The 12,252-nt window shown below is 40.1% G+C and overlaps 1 protein-coding gene across 1 annotated transcript in view; it reads right to left on the bottom strand.

Annotated features, from left to right (window-relative positions):
* The window catches only part of LOC149297926 (E3 ubiquitin-protein ligase NEURL1B-like), a 44,375-nt gene extending 40,161 nt beyond the window's left edge, over window positions 1-4,214 (bottom strand). The window contains exon 1 of the mRNA XM_089488089.1: window positions 4,032-4,214. Coding sequence (XP_089344215.1) covers window positions 4,032-4,214 — 183 coding nt within the window. The remainder of the gene's footprint in view (window positions 1-4,031) is intronic.
* Between the last annotated feature and the right edge of the window lie 8,038 nt (window positions 4,215-12,252).

The following is a 12,252-nucleotide window of genomic DNA, read 5'->3' as shown; positions in this document are numbered from 1 at the left end:
CATCCTGCCCATGCAGCTATCGTGAACAGCAGACAAGCAACACCTACCTATGAAAAACTGTATATAAGTATTCCTGTTCTTAGCACACATTGCTAGGTACCCTACTCACAGTATAAACATGCCATATATTGAAAAAAAGGTGGGGGTCAAATTAATGTAATTTAAATACCGTGAGAAAAGTTATTCTAGCTGCTTCTAGAACTGCAGAATTTATTTCTCTGTTTCCTAAACCAGCTAGACAAGACTTTCCTGTTCTTTAATTGTAAAGACCAGATCGGTTACCCAGTCAGTATCTATTCAAATATGTTAGCATATGTAATGTCAATAGGCAGCACCTTAAAGAATAGTAGCCAACACTCCCAATTTGGATAAACAAGTCCTGAAGCCAGGTATAGAGTAACTGAAAAATCACATGTAAACTAAAGGAATAGATCAAATAAATAAAGCATGGAAACCCCTAAATTGCAGACATAGATCACAGGTCACACACCCTAAAAGCCAGCCCTGGCACACAGAGTGCGCACATAGAACTTGCCCTGAAACACAGATTGCACTAATAGGACTTGTCCCAGCACCCAGAATGCATCCACAGGATCCATATTGGATACATAGGACTTGCCACCTTATTCCCCATACAGCATGTCTATGCTATGTTTGTCCTCAAGCAGCTTGTCTATGCTATCATTGTACCCAAACAGCTTGTTTGTGCACCCAAACAGCCTCCATGTACCATCTCTTCCCCAAACAACCTGCTTGTTCCACCTTTGCCCCAAACAGCCTGCCTGTGCCATGTTTGTCCCAAAACAGCCATTCTGTGCCATGTTTGTCCCAAAACGGCCATTCTGTGCCATCTTTGCCCCAATCAGCCTGCCTGAGCCATCTTGGCCCCAACACATATACATCCATGCTAACACACAAACACTTACACATCCATGCTATCACACACATATAACCACATTTGTTAAAAGAAAGATGGGTATCATATAGGTCTTTACTTATGGTCATGATGACGGCAAGTTCAATCATTACCCGCAAATAAAACCACACAAATGTATTACAACAATACAATTCATGTGCAATTCATGCTGCATTATGAAATCATATGTATATTTGTTGTGGTATATGTGCTTATGGTGTGGGTGGTTAGTACCGGTTTGTGAAAGACACTTAATGTGTAGAGGTGCAGATGTATTTGCTTGTTGATGGTTAGCATCCAGATGTAAGTGCTTAGTAAGCAAGACCAGAGGCTGGTACCCAAGATAATCTCTTTGGTAAGACTGTCTCTTTGAAGCTGGGAACCTAGGCCACTTCCATATAGTCTAGTTCATGTTTATACAGCAACATCCTGACCCAGGGCAGCGCTGCCGGCTGTCCCCTCTGTCCTCGCAGTCCATACGGTTGAATACAAGGAAATAAAATGATATCCCAGTGCTCCCCCTGTTAATGATGCCTGGCACCTGAGACAGCAGGCTATCCAAATGGGCCAATCATCATGGTGTGTATAACCATACCGCATTTATATTGGGGTTAGCCAGTGTGTGGGGTTAGCCAGTGTGTGGGGTTAGCCAGTGTGTGGGGTTAGCCATGGTTCAGCTAGGTTTGGGAAAATTGTGAGACAGAGCCCCGCTGGGTAAAACTCCCCCTCTTAAACAAGTATGTATGTGATGCAGTGCTTAAGACATCCAGGGCCAGGTAGTCCACCTCTAATGGTGTGGACCAAATATTCTTTATTCCGCTGAATTCCTCCACGCATTTGCAAGAGGGAAAAAAGTTAAATGGCACACTGAGCTGTCATATTCATTAATGTAGTTATGATGGCTAGAGTGTCCCTTTTGAAACAAAAGGAAGCAGTTAAAGGACCATGTCATTATTTAACATTAATTGCATCTGCTAGAGGTCATGCGTACATCACTGTGAAATATGACAGCACGATATAAAACAATAAATTATAATAGTAACCAGGAGTATATGAAATGTTATCAGTTGACAGTCACTGGGAAGGGATAAAAAGCCACCAGTTCCTCTTCAAATAGTTCAGTTATTCTTTCTATAGTCTTTTTTTGTTACACCAAATCTACAATGCAGTACTTTAAGCCCACCATCATTAATAAAGGAACCAAGAATGATTGCAAATGCCACACTCTGTTTTAATCAATTATAAAGTACATACTAATAAGTAATATTAACCGTTAAAACACAATTTTTAGCATAATACAGTATAACCAATTTGGTATTACTCCCCGTGAGATAAATACTTAGTTTCCCCCTTGTCCCATAACATTATTGTGGGTGCAGAACATTATCCAGTCGGAAGCGGAGTCCACTGTCAAATAAAACTACAATTAACTTGCTTGAATAAGACAGTCCAATTGTTTCCCTTTAAACAGGTTTAGCACACGGCCATTAATAGCCTATAACAGGTAAGGCACACATGTTTATTGCCTGGCTTATATTTATTCTCTGTCATCTATTCTTTGTTGACATATTCTCCTAGAAATCATAAAGTTGGCAGCCCTTCACACACTATCTAGGACATGCTTTCCGCATGAAATAGAAGATGACAAGCACAGGAGATTTCACTTGTGGCTCTGTTGTCTGTCACCTGTGGGAGCTATCCACACCTCTTCCAATAAAATAGAAGTGACAAGGAAAATATATTATGCTAGTGGGAGAACCAGCCATGGCCTGTGCATTTTCTTCTCTCCTTTCTGATGACAGATGGAAAAAAGCCCAGACAGCTTTAAAAATATGACTTTACTATTATAAACATTTACTTACCTGGAATCCTTTCTACCAGTTTTTCTTCTAAGGCTTAAACTGATTTGCCATCTCCTAATTGAGATCAAACGTGAGGTCAAAATTGCAGAGTAATTTAGGTTGGAAAAAGTCTGTAAAGTTCAACCTGCTATTGCACAAAAAAACAAAACCCCTCATTGAAGCTATTGTAACTCAAAAAGGGGAAAGAATCCTTCTTGACCCCAAAATGTAATTTCATTTCTTCCTGGATAACCAAGCTATAACTGATCATGTTCTTATCAACCTTATTCTTCTTTGGAAAAAAATATCCAGTCTACATTTAAAGGCAATTATATTCGATAATATACCTCTGTAGGTAGTGCACTTTACATACAGTACTGTACAAAGGTTTTAGGCAGGTATGGTAAAAATAGACATGTTAATAGTTTACTGTTTCATTTAACAAAATGCTAAGTGAGTAAACAGAAGGGAAATCCAAATAAAATCAGATTTGGTGTGACCACCCTTTGCCTTCAAAACAGCATTAATTCATCTAGGTACACTTGCACAAAGTATTTTAAAGATCTTGGCAGGTACGTTGTTGCAAACATCTTAGAGAACAATGTTCTTCTTACCCCTTACTTTGCCCAGGGCCGGCCCAAGACAAAATGCCTGGGGCGAAGTTTAAAATGCCCCCCCCCCCATTATCTACCCTCCCACCCTTGTACTTACCTTTCAGCAGTCCTGCGGCGAGTCTTCCTGCTCGGTCTCAGTGCCGGCTTGTAATGCTGAGCGCTGGAAATGACATCACTTTTGAAGGGGCGGCACTTTTTTTTTTTTTAAAGCGGAAGAGAGAGAGGGGCGCCGAGCGGGTACTGGCAACTTGGTAAGTGAAAACCACTCGGCGCCCCTCTCTCTCCTGCTTTAAATTAAAAAAAGTGCCGCCTGGAGCAGTTGCCCCAATCGGCTCCATTGTCGGGCCGGCCCTGACTTTGGCAGTATGTTTGAGGTCGCTTTCATGCTGCAGAATAAATTTGCGGCCAGTCAGATGGTTCCATGATTGTGTTGCATGATTGATAAATATATTCCTGTACTTCTCAGCATTGAGGAGACCATTCTGGCCAAATCCTCAACTCTATTTGCAGAAATACATTCCAAAACTTGCAAGGAACCTCCACCATGCTTCATTGTTGCCTGCAAACACTCATTCTTGTACCACTCTTCAGCCCTTCAGCAATCAAACTGCCCCTTGTACAGCAAAATATTTCAAATTTTGACTTATCAGTCCAAAGCACCTGCTGCACCCCGGTTCCTGTGTTTTCTTGAATAATTGAGTCAACTGGTCTTGTTTCCATGACAGAGGTATTGTTTTTTTGCCACAAGTCTTCCATGTAGACCACTTCTGACCAGACAGTAGATGAGTACACCAGGGTCCCACTGTTTTCTGCCAGTGCTGAGCTGATGGCAATGCCGGCCATCTTCCGATTGAGAAGGTACTTAACATGATGTGTCCTTCATCTGTTGTACTAAGTTTTCCTAGGTGACCACTTCATCTATTGCCAGTTGTTTTGTGCTTCTTGAAAAGAGCTTGGACAGAACATCTGCAAAACTCTGACTGCCTTGGAATTTCCGCTGGGTAGAGACCTTGCTGATGCAGTATAACTACTTTGTGTCTTGTTGCTGTGCTCAGTCTTGCCATGGTGTATGAGTTTTGACATTAAACTATCTTCAGCAATCTCGCCTTTTTATTGAGTTTGGCTGTTCTTCACCCAGTTTTATTCTTCCTACATAGCTGTTTCAGTAAATGATTGTGTTTCAAGCTACATATTAAATTAATGAACGTTAGCACTTGTTAGGTATATTTTTTTAATCAAACACCTACATATATACCTACAAAATCCCTGCATGTGTACCTAGAAGAATTGAAGCTGTTTTGAAGGCAAAGGGTGGTCACACCAAATATTGCTTTAGATTTTTCTTCTGTTCACTCTGTTTTCTGTTTATAAAAATAAACTATTAACATGTCTATTTTTGAAAGCATTCTTACATTACAGAATTTTTTTTATACCTGCCTATGGAAACACCTTTTGCAGTTCTAAGCTAAAATTTTTAGCATCAATGAACAAGCTCTTATTCTTTCTACAGTCCTATTAATGGACAGGTCATAAGAGAGTGGTTAAATAGTATATCATATGTAAGACAACTTTTTTTCTAGCATATATTGTAGTTGTATAACACTACAAGTGTTATTGCATTTCTTCATATATTGTAAGCTCGTTTCAGCAGAGAACTCCTCACCTGTTGTTTCCGTAAGTCAAACTGTTACTCCACTTACCACTTTTGTCCAAATGGATAATTTGCCATTAACAGAGACTGTGTGGGCTATCTTTAAACCAATTTTCAATCCAGTTGCAAATAATATTGCCTATCACTATTTATGTGTACACTATTTTCTCTTTACATACTTCATAGAATGTAAATAACTTAGTTTGACAAGATCTGTCCAACATAAAACAGCGTTGAGTCATACTAATGTATAATATTGCTGGAGAACATATAATAATTGATATTATGCCTTAACAAACTTTCTCTTTTAATTTCTCCACCAGATATGTCAAGCTCAGTGGCGTCGCTACAGGGGGGCAAGGGGGGGCAATTGCCCCCCTAGGATATTCCTTGCCCCCCCTGTTGCCTCCCCGCCGAATTTGGAGCCACCCAGGACAGTCCCCTTGACTGCTAACGACGGCATGGTGCCGTCGCTAGCAGTCCCAGTCAGGTGCTAACGACGGCACCATGCCGTCGCTAGCACTATCTTACCTTTATGGAGGTCTGTGGACCCCCATCACCCCCTACCCCGGCGATCTGCCCCTCACACTGAAGGGCATCACCAGGGCCACCCGATCCGGCCGGTGACAGCACGCGCAATGACGCGATGACGTCACCGCGCAACTTTATTAATAACTGACATTATGTTAAAAAAAAAAGTAAAAAAAATTATTTAAACATAAAGTAGTTAAACTTTAAAAAAAAAAAAAAAAAGTTTAAGTATTCTAGCTAAATGATCACTGTGGTAGCCAATGTTACCACAGCGATCATATAGCTATAAAAAGTCACATTCCCTTTTTAAAAATGGCCGATACTAATTTTTAATCCCATGATCCCTTTGATCATGGGGTTAAATTAAGCCAACGGTAGAGGGAGGCAATTTTTGAAATTGCCCCCCCTAGGATATTCCTTGCCCCCCCTGTTGCCCCCCCGCCGAATTTGGAGCCACCCAGGACAGTCCCCTTGACTGCTAACGACGGCATGGTGCCGTCGCTAGCAGTCCCAGTCAGGTGCTAACGACGGCACCATGCCGTCGCTAGCACTATCTTACCTTTATGGAGGTCTGTGGACCCCCATCACCCCCTACCCCGGCGATCTGCCCCTCACACTGAAGGGCATCACCGGGGCCACCCGATCCGGCCGGTGACGGCACGCGCAATGACGCGATGACGTCACCGCGCAACTTTATTAATAACTGACAATTGTCAGTTAAAGCGATATGGGGGCATGCTGCTTAGATGCCGCAATCTCAGGCATCTAAGCAGCTACAGACCCCCAACATATACCGTTAAAAAGCTAATTATCTCACCTTTCCAACGTTGTATAGCTTGTAAAAAAATTATTTAAAAACATTATGTTAAAAAAAAAAGTAAAAAAATGATTTAAACATAAAGTAGTTAAACTTTAAAAATTTTAATACAAATTTTTAATCCCTTTGATCATGGGGTTAAATTAAGCCAACGGTAGAGGGAGGCAATTTTTGAAATCCTGATGAACTGCAAATATTATTAAAATCAGCCATTTAGCCTGTGCGGTACGTGAGTAACCATCTCATCCCTGCAGCGCCTTGCATTTTTACTGCAAACCTTTTTTTTCTTCTAAAAGTGATTTTTTTTTCTCCCTTTACCATCATTTCTTTGGGATTGTAAGGGGAAAGAATGGTGTGTGTGCTTCTGTGAGTGAATGTATGGAAAGTATGGTGTGTGCTTCTGCGAGTGAATGGAGATATGAAAGGCGTGTGAATGATCAGTAATTAGGGTTGAAGCCTTGACGTGGCATTACTGCTCATGTAGGAAGTTAAATTATGGCACAAAAAGTACACATTTGCAAGAACTACACCCCTTGGCGCATCTAATGAGGGGCTGTATGTGTTTCTAGTACAAACCTGGAGTGCGCTAGACACAAATGAACATGTCGCTATGGTTAGAAAAAACATATTTTCTAGCCAAAGCGACATATTCCATCATTATTTGTGCACTCAACTTTTGTCCTAGAAATACATGTAGCCCCTTATTTGAAGCTCCAAGGGGCGTAGTTTCTTTAAATGGATGAATTGTCTGAATGAGGGAGAGCATGAGTTAATGTGTGGATGATTTGTCTGAATGAGGGAGTGCATGAGTTAATGTGTTTGTGTGTATCATAGATGTATAATTGTGGAAGGGAAAAGATGGCACTAGCAGGATGTTTGAGCCTTGGGGACCGAGATGGCACAGCCCGGGTGTATATGGGACAAAGATGGCAAATCGTATGTGTGTTATCTGGGTGCTGGCCAGGTTCTATGTAGGCAATGTGGACGCCAGGGCTTGCTTTGGGGTTTTAAATATACCTTTAATGCTGTGTTTCTATGTGAATTCCAGTTGATCTGTACCTGCAAAGCTGGGTTTCTGTGTTATTCTGTAGATCCATATCTGCTATGCTATGTTTCCTTACGTTATTTATGTATACCTGCAAATACAGGGTTTGTATGTCTTGTTCAGTTGATTAATACCTGCAATGCTGTTTCCATGTATTTATTTGATCTATACCTGTGATGCTACGTTTCATATATTATTATTGTATACCTGCAAATACAGGATTTGTATGTCTGATTCTGTTTATTTGATATATACCTTCAGTGCTGAGATCACAAGTGAATTGCAATTGATCTATACATGCAAAGCTGGGTTTGTGTGTTAATGTGTTGATCTATACCTGCTATCGGCTGCAGGGTCTAATATTTATATATATATATATATATATATATATATATATTTATATATATTTATATATATATATATATCGGCAACTGGGGCTAATATTAATATATATGGGCAGCAGGGGCTAATATATATATATATCAGCAGCAGGATCTAATATTAGGCCCTGAAATCATTTAGTGCAAAAGTTAAGGTATTGTGTTGTTTATAGGATTTCAAGGATTAGTCGTACTAAATTGTGGCTTCAGGCTTCCCATGTTGAATGATCAAGTATTGTATTGTCCAATAACAAAAGTATCATTCCATAGCACATTACTTTTGGCAATATATATATATATATATATATATATGTTTTTTTCAGTGTTATGATTTAATGGTGGAAATTATTAATGCCCCCCAGTTTGACTGTGGTATCTTCTGTGCCCCCCCTATATACTGTTTCTAGAGTCGCCACTGGTCAAGCTTACGGGTCTATAATTACCTGTCTAAGATCTTGATTTTTTTTGAATATTGGTACCACTTCCCCAATATTTTGGCACCATGCCAGGTAAGAGAGAATGATTGAAGATCAAAAGCAACACTTTAGCTATTTCTTGGCTAAGTTTCCCAAGTACTTGAGGATGTTTACAATCAGGCCCTGGGGGTTTATCTATTTTAACTTTATTTAGCAGTTGCATCACTTTGTCTTGTGTCAGCCAGTCACATGTTTGCTGCAATAAATGTACCATTCATTTGTAAACCTTTTCTGGCTTGTCCATTCCAAGTGCCTCATTTATTATATATATATATATATATATATATATATATATAAAAATATATATAATATCTATATATATATATATAACATTTGTAATATTTAAACTGTTGCCTTTACCTGACCTTTTATGGAATATCAGTTATGTAATTTATATTAGCATATTTACTACTTAATAAATTATAATGTTGATTTGTGAGTTTGCTTCATGTAAATATGCATATAAGTATATTTTGTTTTTGTTGGTTTGAATATATTCCACTTATCTTCTGTATTTTTTCATGAGAACATTTATCCCTATCAGTGAGCTCCATGGATGCCGTAATCCTGGTGAAGTTGGCCTTCCTAAATTGAGTTTTCTACATTGATGGTTAATATCAGATCCAGACAGGTGTCTTTTATAGTTGGGGTCACTAACTGAGCCATGAACCTGAAATTTGAAAATAAAAACTTAGATCATCTCCTTAGATGAACTCCTTGCTTCAGTATTACGAGTAATTGCCTGGGTAATTGAAATCTCCCACTATTAAAATCTCTTTTTCTCGATTAATACTAATTTTTGGAGGAATGTGGGAGTTCTGGGAACTGATGTATACAAGCTTTACTGTCTTGTCGGTTGGCAGTAAAAGGTGTATTGAGGTGTAACGTGAGTGCTGCCCTAGGCCTTGAGGGCAACTTGAGCCGCTCCCCCCAGCTGGCAGCTGGTAACGCTTTTAATACATAGCAGACCAGGATATGACTTTATATCCCAGCCTGCCATGACTTTAAGGTTCATTGTGCAGCAGTACATCATGGGGCTTGATCGCCCAAGAGGTTGATCAACCCCCTGGTTTTGAAACAGGGGGGACTTATGCCTCCCTAGAATTGGCGCCCCAGGTCTAGTAAGCCTAGGCCTGGAAAGGTCACTGAACCCAAGATATCAGCTGCAATGTGTTGGGGGTGCACCTGAAACCTGGAAAAAGAGAAGGTAGAGCGATATTGAGAGAGTGCGACAAAGAGCATGAGAGCGCATAACAGAGGGTGACAGAGAGTGAGTGTGGAAAAAGGAATTCAAATAAAAGTTCAGAGCTTTCAGTTTCATTTCGTTATTAGAATAGAAATGCACAAGTTTAATCTATATAACCACAGGTACAAAAAATGACATAAATAAACTTCATCCCTGGTTAATTCTGAGAGTCAGCCTTAGGTCTCCATGGTAACCCTTCCTCAGATCATACTTCTTGCGGTCTGGTCTCCGTTTGCATTAATGATGAAAGCTCTGGCAATAAAAAAGGAGACAGTCTCTGATAGATTCATAGTTATATCTAAGGCTGTAGGCTTCCTGACTTCCTAGAATGCTACCATCTTAAAGTAAACATATCTCATATTGTGCTATAGGCAGTTTAGTAAAAAGTCTTCAGACAAGGACCAAAGCCAGGAAGAGAAAGGTTAACTACTATTTAGGATTTACTTTTATAAGACAAATGTCTTTATTGTATAATATTTGCAATATATCCATATTACATGTTACTCTGACAATCATTTGAATACATCCTCTGCTATCTACACAATGGACAGGAAGTTGAATGTTTCAATGCCTCTAGCAACTCTTTAGAAAGGGATATCCTTTAGCATTTGAAGCCTAATTCCTCTCTTTTTATGCTTGTCTGAAATGATAAATGTATTGCACACTTTTGCATTGTATTATTCGAATGGTTATTAATAAAGTTATTTTTTATATTTAAGTTATTGTTCTGCATGCTGTTGACAATAACTCATTAAAACTTATATGTATGCTGTTGCGAAGAAATGTGCCCAAGAATGCAGTTACATGTAATCCGTGCTAACAATCCTAAGAAACATTGAAAGGTGAAAAATGCAATGAACCGGAAATGCTAACTGGAGCCTACCCTTGTGGGGCACTGCCAGGACTGCCCACTGATGTCTGTGGGCAGTTCTGCTCACGTCGGAGAAATTCCTGCTAATGTCAGTGGGCGTTCCCACTGACATCATGGGAAACACCCCTATTTAAAGGGGAAATGGATGGGTAGTGGGGCGTGTCAAGACCCTGCTCCCGCGACCCGGAGGATTCAGGTGTTGGCAGTGCTTAGTTCCCAGGTATGATGATAAGTGTCCAAATGCTCCTAGTGATTGATATTCTGGGTTGTCTTCTCTCCAAAAATATATATTCTTTTGTGGAGTTTTTTTTTTTACTGGTGGGCTGCTAAACAATCCCAAATGAAACATTTTAAAAATGTCAAGATTGGTAAGGGAATGGGCATGGTCGATTGTTTTGGGCCTGTAACTTTCAAAAAAACATAACAACAACCATAATGTTGGGTCAATTTAAAAAGGAGAATACAAAAAATGTTGTATTTTTGTAAAGTTTTTGGATACAAAATACCCTCACTAAAAAAGTGGTTAAAGAAGAAATAATCCCAAACTTTACAGTTCAGAACAAAAAATAAACACATAGAAAAATGTTTATATAAACACACATTAGAAATGTGGTTAGATAACTCCCTGATTCTCCAAATGGGGGAGAGACGTCACCAAAAACCCCGTCATTTTGCCATAACTTGAACTCTGGGCAATATGGCAGCACCTATGGTGACGTCCTCTCCCCTGATTGTGGGAGCACCCAGCACTTCTGCAGTCTCTGCCACACCGGCTTGGATGCAACAGGTCCCACCCATTGTCCAAGTGCCAAAAGGGGGAAAAGGCTACAAAAAGGGGAGAGGCTGGGGATTATGCTGCCCTGGCTGACTAGGTATCCGGATCAGGAGGCGGCACTGCTATTATTGGATGGGTTTCGCGAGGGTTACTGTATTTCCTTCCGTGAAGGGGTAATCTGGTTTGTTCTCGTAATTTAAAATCAGTTTTAGCTAATCCGAGTGTTGTTTCTGAGAAGCTTGAAAAAGGAGGTACATTTGAGTGGTATGGTGGGTGCTTTCAGGTGTCACAGCTGCCAGGGTTGCGGATATCTCTGCTTGGGTAGTGCCAAATTCCATTTGATACATTATTTCAATTGTGAACAGGATTGTGAACAGTGCTTTTTACCTCTTTTGAAAGGGTGCCCCATTGGGTGAGATCTTTTGGGAAGGTTTAGTTAATGGCCAAAACCAATATTGAGTCTGCATTTTTGTTTGTTTTTTGAGGGTCCAGCCAAAGATAGGGGCTTACTGCTGGTGCATGCAGATGGGTCCCCCTTATCCAGGTACAAGTTTACAGCAATTTTCTGCTGCTACTTGATGGGTTTGGGGCTGCCCATATGGGAATATGGTACACATTCCTTCAGAATTGGGACAACAACGGAGGCCGCTAGGTGGGGGCTTTATTAAGATATTATTATGAAGATTGGGAGGTGGGTATCTACTAGGTTCTGGTTGTATATACAGTCTTACCTTCTTAGAATATTTTGTCTGGTTTAGTTTCCAATCCTTCTAAGGCGATGATAAGGTGGCTTGGTTTCCAAAGTGTGAGATGGGATAGGGTGTCCAGGGAGGGTCTTGTCATGTTAGGGTACTACTACATTATGTAGGGGGGGAACATTTGGGGCAGGTTCCCATCAGGATTCTGATTGCCAATATGAAGTCCAATTTTGGGCAGTGCAGACTTTTTTTTAAAGCTAAAGGCTTTAGTAAGCAATTTCACAAACAAATAGTAATCAAGGAAATAAGTCTCATTCTGAGGACTATTCCCAAAAAGTGAATATCAGGTCGCCCTACGTAAGAGACCATTTCCTTTTCTAACAAATAGCAG

The sequence above is a fragment of the Sceloporus occidentalis genome, unplaced genomic scaffold (genome assembly GCF_023333645.1).
Source record: "Sceloporus occidentalis isolate IW3139 unplaced genomic scaffold, rSceOcc1.0.p SCAF_36, whole genome shotgun sequence".
Lineage (NCBI taxonomy): Eukaryota > Metazoa > Chordata > Lepidosauria > Squamata > Phrynosomatidae > Sceloporus > Sceloporus occidentalis.
The sequence above is the reverse complement of the archived record's forward strand: the minus strand, read 5'-3'. Positions and strand labels throughout refer to the sequence as shown.